Source organism: Schistocerca americana, chromosome X (assembly GCF_021461395.2).
Source record: "Schistocerca americana isolate TAMUIC-IGC-003095 chromosome X, iqSchAmer2.1, whole genome shotgun sequence".
Classification (NCBI taxonomy): Eukaryota; Metazoa; Arthropoda; class Insecta; order Orthoptera; family Acrididae; genus Schistocerca; species Schistocerca americana.
The window spans coordinates 430,902,174-430,918,882 of record NC_060130.1 but is presented as its reverse complement, the minus strand read 5'-3'; the positions used below and the strand labels follow the sequence as shown (position 1 = coordinate 430,918,882).

At 44.9% G+C, this 16,709-nt stretch overlaps 1 protein-coding gene across 2 annotated transcripts in view; it reads right to left on the bottom strand.

Annotated features, from left to right (window-relative positions):
- The window catches only part of LOC124555587 (glycine receptor subunit alpha-3), a 370,065-nt gene that overhangs the window by 104,513 nt on the left and 248,843 nt on the right, over positions 1–16,709 (bottom strand). For both annotated transcript variants that reach the window (XM_047129549.1, XM_047129550.1), the window contains exon 7: positions 8,891–8,991. In XM_047129549.1, the coding sequence (XP_046985505.1) occupies positions 8,891–8,991 (101 nt within the window). The remainder of the gene's footprint in view (positions 1–8,890; positions 8,992–16,709) is intronic.

The window sequence follows — 16,709 nt, the reverse complement described above, 5'->3', positions numbered from 1 at the left end:
GGCATCTACAGTAGAAATACCTTGCCCCTTGATTTTTTTACATTTGGGCGGAAATTAGGTGGACGTGCTTTTGATCCACTCATAGTGTGTCTTGTCACAAAGGGAGAAGAACAACAAATCTACATGTTTGGTGCACTGATCAGCTGATTTATAAAATTAGAGGCATCCAGCTACTTATTGCTTAACTTCTTTGTTCTGAATAGTGCACTCATAGTCATATTCTGTCTTGCTATTATTAGTTTCCAGGATGTAAACGTGAACGAATAATCAGGGTTCCACATCACGAACTTTGGTAGGTCCTAGAGGTTTGGTGGGAATGAGATGTCCTGACAATTGTAATGTCTGCGGGCATTGCATGTCTTGTAAGTACTCAGAAGCACTGCATTTGTAGGGTAATTTCTATTGCAAGCAGAGGTGACCACGCAAAGCAATATTCATCCCTCTCATTTAAATTGTGGTCGTTAATGCATGCTTTTATAGCGGCAATATCTTTTGGAAGAGGTATGAAACTGGACCTCCAATTATGTGGACGGCTTGTCAGAAGTTCCAAACACTTTGTGAGTGAATAACCTGACCATATCACACGAGTTCCCCTCCAAATAAGGACGATGCTCATGTCTTCAGTAGCATCACTGCCTTCTTATGGGGTGGTCAGTCAGCTCACACTATAGAGCTATGTAGCATTTAATGGCAGGATTGTGCAGGTAGCTGACAGTTTTGGGGAGCAGAGCATCCTTTCCAAAACCCCATTACAGCCGTCAAGAAAAGTGGCAGGATCCCAGTGACCCAGATTCGAGTTATTAATGTAGGTCTGTGAGATTGTGTCCCCAAAAGAACCAGCAACCACAGAGTAGCCCAATATGGCTGTGGGACTTACATGTTGATCCATAACAGAGTGGGAAAGGATTCTGCTGCTGCTATGTAATATTGAAGTGGTATTCTATGTCCTGTAGGTCCATGACAACTGGTAGATGGTCCAGGGCATGGTTGTGTTGGCAAATGAGCAGTCCTCACGACAGCAATAATGATGAACCAAGCTGGATGGTGCATGTAGGCATGGCAAATACACCATAGGTGAATTGGGACTGGGTGACGAACGCATAATCATCTTGTCGGGTTATGGAGTACTTGTTGTTGCAGGTGCATCTCTGACTCTAGACATATCCATCACATCTGCAATAGAAGAAAAAGAAGGAGAAGTCAGTTATCAGGATGAAGCTATGACACACAAAAACATGAAAGATAAGTCATTTTAAATACATACCTGTAGGATCAGTGGACTCAAATCTGGGTTACTTATTAGTCCCTGATGAACCACCATTTCCAATATAGAATTTCATTTCTGCTGATTCTATCAGCGCTGATGTTGCTGCTGGCAAGTCTCAGACTGGAATGACTTCTCACACTGAAAAGACTTGTATTGATAGCCAAATACCACAGTCCTTTATTTATTTCAGCCAACGGAAAACAAGTATTCATGTCTCTAGTTTAGTGGTTTTAGGGATGATGTTGACTGCTTGTGGATGTGCGCAGGCCTCCGATATTTGACACCAGTTTCGCCAGTGTTTTTAAATATAGAATTATATTTCCATGCAGATGCATACACTGGCCTATCATACATGCTTCACTTCCGCCATTCAAGAAATAAGAAGAATTCACTGTCAGACTGAGACTACCTGTGCACCACGATCAGTATCAGCAGCACACTACCAATTCATTGGACGTCGCTCTCAGAGACTAACACAAACATTTTAGTAACAACCTTTAGCAAGTGTTCGCTAGTGCAGAAGCCATCGATGTAACCACCAGTTGTCGCTCAGAATGTGTCAGGTGCAGCTTCCACAGTAATACACTCCTGGAAATGGAAAAAAGAACACATTGACACCGGTGTGTCAGACCCACCATACTTGCTCCGGACACTGCGAGAGGGCTGTACAAGCAATGATCACACGCACGGCACAGCGGACACACCAGGAACCGCGGTGTTGGCCGTCGAATGGCGCTAGCTGCGCAGCATTTGTGCACCGCCGCCGTCAGTGTCAGCCAGTTTGCCGTGGCATACGGAGCTCCATCGCAGTCTTTAACACTGGTAGCATGCCGCGACAGCGTGGACGTGAACCGTATGTGCAGTTGACGGACTTTGAGCGAGGGCGTATAGTGGGCATGCGGGAGGCCAGTGGTCGGCGGAAGGTGCACGTGCCCATCGACCTGGGACCGGACCGCAGCGACGCACGGATGCACGCCAAGACCGTAGGATCCTATGCAGTGCCGTAGGGGACCGCACCGCCACTTCCCAGCAAATTAGGGACACTGTTGCTCCTGCGGTATCGGCGAGGACCATTCGCAACCGTCTCCGTGAAGCTGGGCTACGGTCCCGCACACCGTTAGGCCGTCTTCCGCTCACGCCCCAACATCGTGCAGCCCGCCTCCAGTGGTGTCGCGACAGGCGTGAATGGAGGGACGAATGGAGACGTGTCGTCTTCAGCGATGAGAGTCGCTTCTGCCTTGGTGCCAATGATGGTCGTATGCGTGTTTGGCGCCGTGCAGGTGAGCGCCACAATCAGGACTGCATACGACCGAGGCACACAGGGCCAACACCCGGCATCATGGTGTGGGGAGCGATCTCCTACACTGGCCGTACACCACTGGTGATCGTCGAGGGGACACTGAATAGTGCACGGTACATCCAAACCGTCATCGAACCCATCGTTCTACCATTCCTAGACCGGCAAGGGAACTTGCTGTTCCAACAGGACAATGCACGTCCACATGTATCCCGTGCCACCCAACGTGCTCTAGAAGGTGTAAGTCAACTACCCTGGCCAGCAAGATCTCCGGATCTGTCCCCCATTGAGCATGTTTGGGACTGGATGAAGCGTCGTCTCACGCGGTCTGCACGTCCAGCACGAACGCTGGTCCAACTGAGGCGCCAGGTGGAAATGGAATGGCAAGCCGTTCCACAGGACTACATCCAGCATCTCTACGATCGTCTCCATGGGAGAATAGCAGCCTGCATTGCTGCGAAAGGTGGATATACACTGTACTAGTGCCGACATTGTGCATGCTCTGTTGCCTGTGTCTATGTGCCTGTGGTTCTGTCAGTGTGATCATGTGATGTATCTGACCCCAGGAATGTGTCAATAAAGTTTCCCCTTCCTGGGACAATGAATTCACGGTGTTCTTATTTCAATTTCCAGGAGTGTATTAATAATTGTAGTGGATGGTGGTAACAATAACGTTTCAGTAAGGATTCATGAGAGCCTTGCAGACTGTCCAGTAGCATTGGGCAGCCGATATCATGCAGAGCCAACATACAGCTCAGTGGACGTTATCTGGCGATAAAGGAACATAACTGTATCGAGACGTTACTAGTCTCTGACGTGTGTTTAAAAAAATATAATAAAAACCCGAATGTTTTTATCAATAGCAGTCTGAAAGGGGCGTTTAAAAATCGTTCAGTGGTATTTTATGTGCACGAGTTCATATAACTGATTTCCTCTTGAAACAATGAAAATTGCTGACACATGGAGAGTATTCTGCGCTAGATCTCCATATGTCAAAAACAGTTTAGTTGATTATCCATATCGGTACAAAAAACGTATGAGTAAAGACCCTGTGTGTATGTGTGTGTGTGTCATGTAGTTTTTCGCTCCAGCCTGCTTCATCTACGATGTATTCGCCATGCCTCATGATATGATAGTACAAGACATCACTGCAAATAATGATGTGATGAGATGCTCGTGGTCTTATTTAGGCACCGTTATTTTAGAAGCTTACTATACAACTATAAATGTCTGCATATTTCATTTATTTATTATGCATGATACTTATTAATTTTTTCTGTCGTTGCAGATGAGATGGGGGCTGTACGAAGACATGGGCTTGTACCTGCAGCAACTGACCTGACTGTGATGCATTTGACGCCCCAGATCGGTTTGTCGGCAATGTATGCGCCACACCCGCAAACACCACCATTGCAAGGTCCATCATGATCATCAGTGTGGTACAGGCTGATGACACAAGCTCATTTGTCGAAGCAGCTATGCCCTGGACCATCTCACAATTGTCATGGACCTACACAACATCAGATATCACTTCAACATCGTTCTGGACTTAGCAGTCGCAGTACCCCAGCCCACTATGCTACAGATCACCACATAGTCCTGCAGCTGCACTGGACAGCTCTGTGGTTGCTGGTTCTTTTGGTGACAGCATCTCACAAACCTGCATTGATAACTCAAATGTGGGTTACTGAGATCCTGCCACTTTTCTCAATGCGTGCCAGGACATTTTGGAAAGGACGTTCTACAGAATTGTCAATGACCTGCAGTACCCCATCATGTCATGTCACACCCCACCGAAAGAGGGCAATGATGCTCAAAAGGAGAAGAGCGCTGCCAAATTTGGGAGGGAACTCGTATGACATCACGGGGTATTCAATTGTAGACTGGTTCAGAACTTTTGTCAGGAGTGTAATACCTAGTCCTTTTTCCAATATGCAGGAAAGAGGCTTCATTCTTGGGGGTTCTTGGAGTTAGGTAAGAGACTCAGGCATGTACTCTACCTTGGTATATACTTGCATATCTATGATCCAACTAAGGGTGGGCCCAGTTTCAAACCTATTGCAAAAGATATTGCCACTAAAAAGCATGCAGTAATGTCAAGAACCTAGATCAGAGTGATGAATATTGCAATAGCAATTGCCTTACGAATGGAGTGCTTCTGAGTACTTACAATACAGCTAATCCCCAAAGGCATTACAATTTCCAAAGCATCTCATTCCCTGCAAAACTCTAAGACCTACCAAAATTCGAAGGCAGAACTGTGATTATTCGATTCGCGATTACACCCTGGAAGTTGATGTTAGCAAGTCAGAAGATTACCATAAGCACAATGTGCAGAACAAAGACGTTAAGAATTAAGCAGTTGCACGTCTATAGTTTTTCAAATTAGCTAACAGTGCCCCAAACACATAGGTTTGTTGCTCTTCTCTGAGTGTGACAAGACACACTACATGTGAGTCAAAAGCATGTCTGCTTAGTTTCTACCTAAATGTAAAAAAATAACGGGCAAGATACTTTGCCATAGATGGCTCAACTCGTTTACCAAGAGTGAGTATCTTGCAAGACATCTCACTGACTGCTTGAGCCAGGAACCGGTGAATGTGTAAACGCATACCAAAGCTATAAAGCTTGTAAACCTTTAATATGCCCACCGCCAGGCGCAATGACTTGTACACAGACTTTGAGTACCTCCTAGATCCGGTGGTACATTGTGGAGGCGATTCCTTTGCTTCCATACCACCTTCACAGTGACCATTTGATGTGTATATGTGAGTGTGTGCAGAATAGGTGGATGAAATGCTCATCATAGTTGTGTGTGTGCGAGCCTGAATGCCTGCTTGGACGCCATGTGTTTATATGTTGTGTGTTTATGGAATTGGTACATATTTTCTGTCGATTTGATGCGTCTTTCTCGGATAATTCTAAATAAATCAAAAGTTCTTCCAGAATTTTACTTTTTTCGAGTTCAGCGCCATCTGTCAATCGTTTAAAAAATGTTTTAGACAAAACTTGATTGCTTTTTTATGAATAATCCGAACCTGTAATAAAAAATGGGTGTTTCCATTTAAGATTTAAAAGTTGCCCCCCGCCCAACCCAAGGGGGTGGGGGTTGGAAGTCACGTGTAGTATCATTTGATGTCGCCCTTTGAGCTTACGAACTTGTCTTACGCACTACTTTTACCCGATGTATAGTTTTTTGTCTTACCCACTATTTTTACTCGATGTATAGTTTTCGAGATAATCTCATCCGAAACTTCAGATGTACCACCCTGTACACTGTTACTCCCTGTTTCACATGTATATTCTGTATACAGAAACAAATTACCAGAAATGAAATACTAGAAAATCAAAATAATGCATGTAGAAAGAAAGTGTAAATAATGTATGTGGAACAAAAATGGAATATGTAGTATTTAAGTTCTTGTATCTGATAGCCATAAGTCATCAGAAATTATAATAGCTTTTCAAATAAAACCAATGTGTATATATGTAAGAAAAATAAATGGCTGTGTAAATACATCAAATGCAAAAATTGAAAATTATCGTACATATGAAAAAATAGCTCTTTAGAAATACCGCTGTGAGATTTGTTGTCAGAAACAAACAGCTCGTAAGTAAAATAAAAAAATTGTTAATAAATAACAACATATTATTATAACATTGTTAATAGTAAACCATAAAGTTTACTGTTATATTATTTTTCTTATTTCCAAACCCTTTCACTATAGAATTATTGTTGATATAACTAATCCGAAACCTCTTCCCATGATGCACAGACCTTTGACTGAGGAGAATACACAGTTGAGCTAGTTATGGAGAATACTAAGGGGGAGGAGTGGGAGCTCGAATCTTATTGGTCCATTAGGTTTCCCACAATTTTATTGTGCTCCCGTTGATTGAGAGAGATAGGAGAATGGGAGGGGTTTCTCGCCAGTTTTATATCACACGACCAGTATCGAGTTACGTCATGACCCTGAATATAAGTAGCACAATTGGTTGAGAAGTGTGGGTGTTCCCTGGGTGTCCTTTATCAATTCCCAATGGTTCGCCTAGGGGAGGTGAGTGGTAGGTCACCTTGAATATAAGTCGGCCAAGTGTGTAACGTAACACTGGATGTGTAATCTATTAGCCCTTATCTTATCGCTGATAAGAATGGAATGCGCTCATACTGGCCTTTTAATGTTATGCCCCCTTCGCATTTTCCATGTGTGCTGTGAGTTGGCATACCGAGAGATGCTCAGCCTGAAAAAAAAAAAAACTGATGCTCCGATAACCCAGTACCACTTTTATTCAGAAATCACTGGCCGAAGTAAACATGTACAACTTGGTAATAAGTTGGAAAAAATCGAAATGGTTTCTGAGGCTTTCTTGTGTGCAGCCTCTCTCTTCCACTGCTTGCTCCTTCTTCCTTCATGTTTCTGTCCAAGACGACCAGTGGCATAAATCTAAGCTAAACGCGTAAACGCATTCATGAGTAATTGGCCGCAGAGCTCTCTCTCTATCTATCTCTCTTTTCCCTCTCTCCAATATAGCAGCAATCTCAAATTAAGTTACTCATATACTTGTAAAATCAGCAGATTTCAGTCTTTACTTTTCATAACGTCTATCTAATGATAGTATACATCGTCTTATGTACATTGGTCCTTAAGACTTATGGACTAAAGTAACTTTCGTATGATCTGTCACTGCCAAGTAACATACTGAATGAAACTTAGATCATACGTAGACAAAACTACTGCAGTATAGCACAGAATGTATCTGAAAGAAATATGGAGAACGAGCAGGCTAGATCATTTTCCAAATATCCTCTCATCCCAGACACCTCTTCACCTAAGCAGTTCAATGTGGTGACGCATTGTCATGCATAAAAACGAAATCAGGACTGAATGCACCCCTGAAAAGACGCACATGGGAAGGAGTATAATGTCACGATAATGTTGACCAGTGAGAGTTCCGTGTTCAAGGTTTGGAGGTCAGTAGGGGCGTACAACTGTGTAACAATATGTCTCCTCACATCATAACACCTGAACCACCAAAACGATTATGTTCGACATTGTTGGATGTACCCTCACATGGCGAGAGATTGGAACAGGTAATCACATAATGCAGGTGCATTTGGCTGAGCCTTGAGTTTTGCAGATGACAATGCGTGATTGCTTGGAACATCGCAGGTGGAGGAACTTTTGGATCAAGAGCATGTTCGGCAAATGGATCAGCCTGCCTGGTGCCCGAATTTAAACCCCATCGAGCACATGACGGGTGTGTTTGGGAGACATATTGCAACATGTCTACATGCACTAGTAACCATCCAGAAGCTGTCAATAGCGCTGGTGGAACCCCTTCTGCAAGAACTCCTTAGAAACCTTGTGCCAGCATAGAGTGAACGTTGAAGGGCGTGCGTTGCCGTCCATGGTGATTATACACCCTATTAAGAATTAGATCCTGCCTTGCAAAGTCCTGGGAACCATTCTGAATTGCGGTGACTTGAGTGTAATTGTTGTCTTTGAATAAAAGTGTAATTTCTGTTTGTCTCATTGCGTATTTATTTTCCGTTGTTTTTCTGTACTTGGCTGTAGCAGTTATTCCTATGCATGGCCTACATTTCATTGAACTATGTCACTTGGCAATGACACATCATGGGAAGTTACTTTCATCCTTAAGTTTTGCACACCAGCGTATATAATAAATAACAGTTTTCAATTCGCTTCAAACTGAAAGAACTTCTGGGAAATTAGGTATTTTTAAACAACACAATCAAATCTCAAACAATCATGTATTTAAATTTATCTGTCATTTATATTCCTTCAGTAGAATGTGGCTATCAGCGGCCATGTTACTGCTCTCGAGCCCTTGAATAAAACAAGTAAAATACACAAAACTACTTTGATCAGATTAAACATAATAATTTGAAGTCTGAAGAGATGTTCATGATTTGTGTGCTTTTGTATCCTATGAGGACGACGGTGCTATGGATTCCTCGTAACATTGTAGGTAAGGGAGATGGATGCAGGTGCAACTGGGGAGGAAGCAACATGAAAAAAAGAAAGCATGATGAATACTGGGAAGGGTCAAGAGATGAGAGGTAGGTGATATGAAATGGATAGGCTCGCAGTTATGTTGGGAAAAGCTAGACTGGAGTCGTTATTTGAACTGAAGGTGTACAGTAGATTATAACTGACAGGATTAGTAGATTTCAGAAATAATATCATAGTCTGAGAAGGAAAAACGATTGAAATTGCTCTGGGAAAGGACATGTAGTATGTGAAGATGTAACTCGATGCTAGAGTCGCATCAGTAGACAAGCAATTACAGCGTTTCATACTTACAGACATAATGACAATCAGGCAGGTTGGGATATACGTGTGGAATAGGTAGTATCCCAGGCGACGTTTGAGCACGAATACAACCTCCAGACAGGTGAAGTTACCTGAAATCAAACAAGATACTTCTGCGATAGCTGTTTTTATATTTCCATTATGGGAATACCCACATGAAACGCTAAGTTGCGTAATAAAAATGGCACCAGTAGCATATACATTGGTTAGAATTTTCCTTAGTAGTAAGCTCAACAAAAGTAGCATCAAGCAAATGTATAAGCTCCTGCATGGCAACAAAAACCTGTAAGGAGAGGTGGACAGAGTTCTGTTATTCCACCTCTGCATCATCACAGATCCAGTCTTGTGCTGTATGTTTTGTCACTGCAGCAAATCTATGACTGGAAACCAATGCTCACAGTTGGTATGATGTCTGTGTGGCAGCTGCAGCCCATCCATGTCAGACACATCATTTTGTAACACCAAAAAGTTACAGCTGTTGACACTATCGTGATATAAAACAGCCGAGAGATTCTGGATGACACTGCAGCAATAGTAAACTTTATCCATGGCTCAGCACACAAGATTATACACGATGTGCTCCAGTTTCACTTTGTGTCTACACCTTCACTTGAACGTCACCAACTTGACCTCATACATTGATCAGCCAGAACGTTATGAACACCGACCTACTATCGATAGAAACCTGTCCAGGATATAGCACCGTCATCTGTCGAGGAATGACTGCTAGTCAGACACACCCACGGTGCATGTATTATCAGTGAGCGTCCTGCCCATGTGTAGAATGGGGGAGGTACGTGATCTATCTGAGTTTGACCGAAGGCAGATTGTGACGGCCTGTAGGCTCGGCATGAGCATTTCGGAAACTGCACGGCTTGTCTTGTGTTCGAGGAGTGCTGTGGTGAATGTCTTCAACACGTAGCGAAACTAAGGTGAAACCAATTCTAGACGTCGTGGTGCTGGGCAGCCATCCTTCATTACAGATGTCGGACGTAGTAGGCTGAGCAGACTGGTACAACAGGACAGGGGGTGAAGTGTGGCAGGGCTAACATCTGACTGTAATGTCAGGCAGAATACAAGTTTGTATGAACACAGAGTGCACCGAACACTCCTAACGATGGGCCTCCACAGCTGATGACCCATGCATGTGCCAATTTTAACACCACAAGATCAGCAACTACGACTGAAATGGGCAAGCGACCATCGGCAATGCACGTTGGTGCACTGGCAGAGCGTTGCATGGTCTCATTAATTCCTTTGCCTTCTTCATCATACTGATAGGAGGGCACGAAACCGTCGTCTTCCAGGAACAGCCGTATGATACTTGTACTGCAGGACAAAGACAAGCTGGCGGCGACTCGATTATGCTCGGAGACATTCATGTAGGCATCCGTTGGTCTAGTGGAGCTTGTGAAAGGCACCATGGCTGCCAAAGAGTATCGCACACTGGCTACAGGCCACGAAAACCCTTTCATGAGGATCATGCTTCCCCACAGCAGTGACGTGTTACAACAAGATAATGCGCTATGCCACAAAGGCCAGGAGTGTGATGGAGGAACAGAGTGGCGAATCGTAACATAAAAATGTTCAAAGCAAAAATATGTGTGATACCAGCCATAGATTAAAGATTGTACACTTTGACACAATGATCAAAGCTTGTTACCAATATCAAAACAGTATTTCACAAACCTTTTACTCACTGTGCAGTATTACATGCTCGGACATTAAGCAGCTGCAGTGGGATGAAGCGTGTGTAATCCAATGCGTGCGCGTACTTAAAAGCTACACTATGTGATCGAAAGTATCTGGCCACCTAACTGAAAATGACTTACAAGTTCATGAGCCCCCCCCCCCCCCCCCCCTCCATCGGTGATGCTGAAATTCAATATGGTTTTGGCCCACTCTTAGCCTTGATGACAACTTTCACTCTCGCAGGCATACATTCAATCAGGTGTTGGAAGGTTTGCCGGCCGCTGTGGCTGAGCGGTTCTAGGCGCTTCAGTGCGGAACCGCACTGCTGCTACGGCGGCAGGTTCGAATCCTACCTCGGGCATGGATGTGTGTGATGTCCTTAGGTTAGTTGGGTTTAAGTAGTTGTATGTCTAGGGGACTGATGGCCTCAGATGTAAGTCCCACAGTGCTTAGAGCCATTTGAATTTTGCTGGAAGGTTTCATGGGTAATGGCAGCTCATTCTTCACGGGGTGCTGCACTGAGGAGGGGTATCGATGACGGTCGGTGAGGCCTGGCACAAAGTCGGAGTTCCAAAATATCCCAAAGGTATTCTATAGGATTCAGGTCAGGAATCTGCGCAGGTCAGTCCATTACAGGGATGTTATAATCGTGTAACCACTCCGCCACAGGCCGTGCATTATGAACAGGTACTCGATCGGGTTGAAAGACGCAATCGTCATCCCTAAATTGCTCTTCAACAGTGAGAAGCAAGAAAGTGCCTGAAACATGAATGTAGGCTTGTCCTGTAATAGTGCCACGCAAAACAAAAAAGGGGTGCAAGCGCCTTCCATGAAAAGTACGACCATACTATAACGCCATCGTCTCCGAATTTTACTGTTGGCACTACACACGCTGGCAGATGACGTTCACCGGGCATTCGCCATACTTACACTGCCGTCGGATCGCCACATTGTGTACCGTGATTCGTCACTCCACACAATGTTCAATTATCCAGTGTTTACGCTTCTTACACCAAGCGAGGCGTCGTTTGGCATTTACCAGCCGCTCGACCATGAAAGCCAAGTTTTCTCACCTCCTGCCTAACTGTCATAATACTAGCAGTGGATCCTGATGCAGTTTGGGATTCCTGTGTGTTGGTTTAGATAGATGTCTGCCTATTACACAGTACGACCCTCTTCAACTTTCGGCGGTCTCTTTCAGTCAACAGACGAGGTCGGCCTGTACGCTTTTGTGCAGTACGTTTCCCTTCACGTTTCCACTTCACTATCACATCGGAAACAGTAGACCTGGGGATTTTAGGACTATGAAAATCTCGCTTACAGACTTGTGACTCAAGTGACACCCAATCACTTGACCACGTTCGAACTCCATGAGTTCTGCGGAGCGCCCCATTCTCCTCTCTCACGATGTATTATGACTACTGAGGTCGCTGTAGCTGGCAGTAGGTGGCAGCGCAATGCACCTAGTATGAAGAACATATGTTTTTGGGGGTGTCTGGATACTTTTGATCACATAGTGTATATGTTCTGAAGGTCAAAACTGCGCACTGTCAGAGTTATGCCTCAAATTTTCGAGCGGGATCTATTACCTTACAGTTGCACATTTTCTCCTCAAAATATGAGGTCACGTTTGTAGTGGCATTTACTTAGCACTTATGTATGTTTGACAGTTTTCTCCACAGTTGTAGATATATTTCTCGAGAAGAGAGCACAATTTTAGTAGTTCTAACTAGTTTTGGTCTAAAAAGACTAGTTTTACACACAAAATAAAATGTTAGATCTGAAGTAGATCTTATTAGAACAAAACTAGTGACAACTATAAAAACTATGTAGTTCTGAAAGTGAAAAGTTAAGCATAATTTTATTATTACATATTTTTTCATTAATTATGTAGTTGCTCACAGAATGGTGCTTCTGAAAGGCAGGCCACATCTAGAAACATCTTTTAGATTTTAATTGTCACACTTTTGTAATATTATTAGTATTCAGAAAATTATTTACTGTCGCAGGAAGAAATGTTTGCCCTCAATTGTGTTCAGAAGTAATTAAAATATACTTTTGCCATTAAAATTGTGAAACCGTGAGGGCACGCTGCAACAAACGACAGGTTAACATAAAGTGTACTACGTGCTTGGATATGGAAATAATAAGCATTTCAGCACAATTACACCAAGTAGTGAAGAGCAATACCATCTACATACTGCACACAACCTGATCAAAAGAACCGGAACACCCTTATGTAATGCGGAACTGGTCACTAGATGTCAACAGAGGAGGACTCGCCATTATAATTGGAGGCGAGGAGTACTTTATTGTCAGAAGAGAAGCAGTAAGAGCGGAAACGGCTGTCAGGAGAACTCGCTGACATCTAATGTGGGCTAGTCATTAGATTTTACCTGAGTAACAAATGCATCAGGGGTATTTCAGCCCTTCTGAAGCTGCCCAAATCGACTGTTGGTGATGTGACTGAAGTGGAAAAGCGAAGAAACAACAACAGCTAAACAAAGAGAAGACGGAGCTCATGTACTAAAGGACACAGGCCTTCGAGCATTGTAAAAAGCGCTAGAAGCCGGCCTCTGTGGCCGAGTGGTTCTAGGCGCTTCAGCCCGGAACCGCGGTGCTGCTACGGTCGCAGGTTCGAAACCTGCCTCGGGCATGGATGTGTGTGATGTCCTTAGGTCAGATAGGTTTAAGTAGCTTTAAGTCTAGGGGAATGGTGACCTCAGATGTTAAGTCCCATAGTGCTTGAGCCATTTTAACCATTTGAAACGCTAGAAATCCGCGGAAGGAATCACTCACGAGTTCCAAAGTGTCGCCAGCACTCCTACTAGCACAATGTCCGTGGGTAAGGAGTTAAAAATAATGGCGTATAGTGCTCGAGCATCTCCTCAAAAGCCACAATTTTCTGTAGTCATTGGTAAGTGATGCTTAGCTAGTGTAAAGAGCGATGCCACTAGACAATGCATGACTGGAAACGATTGATTTGGAGTGATGAATCACGCTATACTCTCTGGGAATCCGATGGAAGTGTTTGGGTTTGGCGAATGCCTGGAGAACGTTGCCTGCCAATAGTGAAGTACGGAGGAGGTAGTATTACGACATGGGAGTGTTTTCGTGGTTAGGATGTGCTCCTCTTATTGTGCTTAAGCAAATGCTAAATGCAGAAAGATATAGACACATTTACAGGGTCGTATACTATGTACAGCAGAGAAACAGTTCAGAGACGTTGATTGACTGTATCGGAATTACAATGCATCGCGTCATAAAGTAGCATCTGTGAGGCAAAGGTTTGTGGACAATAACATTCCTGAAATCGACTGGCGTGTCCAGAGTCCCGACCTCCATCCAATGGAACACCATTGGGATGAATTAGAAAGTCGACTGCACTGCAGATCCCAGCGTCCAAAATCTCTACCTACTCTGGTTGCGGGACTTGTGGAATAATGGGCTGCCATTGCTCGACACACATTCAGACAGCTCACAGGAAGTGTTACCAGCAGAGTTCAAGTCGTCATAAAGGCGAAGGGTAGACACACCTCATATGACTGTCCAGTAATAGGTGTCCACACAGACATTCAGATGGTTTATATAAGGAAAGATTACGCAGCGGAGTTCTCATTCTGTAATGGCATTTGAATGTTGTTTTTTGACAGAAGAGCTTGTTATTCTTTATGTAAGAAACAGAAACGACGACCAACACGTGTCAAGAATCAAGAGCGTCAGTATGCTTTGTCATTTCGGAATGTTACTGCACGAATTGGTCGGTGCTCCATATGAATGTGGAACGATAGGTACAGGAAGGCCATATGCAACGCCATGCAGTATCTCAATGGTCCCACACGACTAGCTTCAAAGAGGGCAGGCATATTATTTGCTTGGCTCTACAGCATCATTCCGCTACATCACATACCCCGAATCAGGGAACGGGCTTGTTTACAATAAGTCAAGTACGCTAATGGACAGATTAACGCCGATCATGGCTACGACTTCCCTTGACACTGTAGTAGCGAGGCGGTCGACTGGTGCCCTGACCAGAACGTTCTCCAGACCTCACAGCTAATTAAAATGTATATTATCATCGGTGGCCGAGAAACTGGCAATCCATCACTCGCCAACTCCTACAGTTGACGAACTCTGTCATGGAGTTGAAGCAGTAAGAAACGAATTACCCATGTGTGCCAGCCGAGCTCGGTTCGACTTGATGCCCAGCCGGGACAGAGCCATTGTTGCTGCCCTGTGTATCAAATATTGCTCATTGTATCCCTCAACATAACAGTTTTAATCGTGTACTTATCCTACAACACTACATACACGCAATAAGTAAAATGTCCTTATTTTCTATTCTTCCTGGTTTTGTGATTTTAAGGACTAGCAGTGTGTGTATTAGTTCTTTTGTACGACAACACTTTCATCAGAGTTGGCCAAACAGATGATGAATGTGAAATTCTAACGAACGCTAAGTCAACCACAGAATATTTCATTGGAAATGCTCGTAAGCATTTTGTAGTCCCATCTTTGTAAAGATGCTACATTTCCACATTCATAGAAATGTTGTTATCTCCAAAATGATGTAAAGATATTTGGTATGTATATAGATGATATAAAGATTGAAAAAGCGCAAAATGGCTAAACAGGAATCGCTAGAGGACAACTGTAAGGCTTTAGAAATACGTTTCACTAGGGGAAAGATATACACTCCTGGAAATGGAAAAAAGAACACATTGACACCGGTGTGTCAGACCCACCATACTTGCTCCGGACACTGCGAGAGGGCTGTACAAGCAATGATCACACGCACGGCACAGCGGACACACCAGGAACCGCGGTGTTGGCCGTCGAATGGCGCTAGCTGCGCAGCATTTGTGCACCGCCGCCGTCAGTGTCAGCCAGTTTGCCGTGGCATACGGAGCTCCATCGCAGTCTTTAACACTGGTAGCATGCCGCGACAGCGTGGACGTGAACCGTATGTGCAGTTGACGGACTTTGAGCGAGGGCGTATAGTGGGCATGCGGGAGGCCGGGTGGACGTACCGCCGAATTGCTCAACACGTGGGGCGTGAGGTCTCCACAGTACATCGATGTTGTCGCCAGTGGTCGGCGGAAGGTGCACGTGCCCGTCGACCTGGGACCGGACCGCAGCGACGCACGGATGCACGCCAAGACCTTAGGATCCTACGCAGTGCCGTAGGGGACCGCACCGCCACTTCCCAGCAAATTAGGGACACTGTTGCTCCTGGGGTATCGGCGAGGACCATTCGCAACCGTCTCCATGAAGCTGGGCTACGGTCCCGCACACCGTTAGGCCGTCTTCCGCTCACGCCCCAACATCGTGCAGCCCGCCTCCAGTGGTGTCGCGACAGGCGTGAATGGAGGGACGAATGGAGACGTGTCGTCTTCAGCGATGAGAGTCGCTTCTGCCTTGGTGCCAATGATGGTCGTATGCGTGTTTGGCGCCGTGCAGGTAAGCGCCACAATCAGGACTGCATACGACCGAGGCACACAGGGCCAACACCCGGCGTCATGGTGTGGGGAGCGATCTCCTACACTGGCCATACACCACTGGTGATCGTCGAGGGGACACTGAATAGTGCACGGTACATCCAAACCGTCATCGAACCCATCGTTCTACCATTCCTAGACCGGCAAGGGAACTTGCTGTTCCAACAGGACAATGCACGTCCGCATGTATCCCGTGCCACCCAACGTGCTCTAGAAGGTGTAAGTCAACTACCCTGGCCAGCAAGATCTCCGGATCTGTCCCCGATTGAGCATGTTTGGGACTGGATGAAGCGTCGTCTCACGCGGTCTGCACGTCCAGCACGAACGCTGGTCCAACTGAGGCGCCAGGTGGAAATGGAATGGCAAGCCGTTCCACAGGACTACATCCAGCATCTCTACGATCGTCTCCAAGGGAGAATAGCAGCCTGCATTGCTGCGAAAGGTGGATATACACTGTACTAGTGCCGACATTGTGCATGCTCTGTTGCCTGTGTCTATGTGCCTGTGGTTCTGTCAGTGTGATCATGTGATGTATCTGACCCCAGGAATGTGTCAATAAAGTTTCCCCTTCCTGGGACAATGAATTCACGGTGTTCTTATTTCAATTTCCAGGAGTGTAT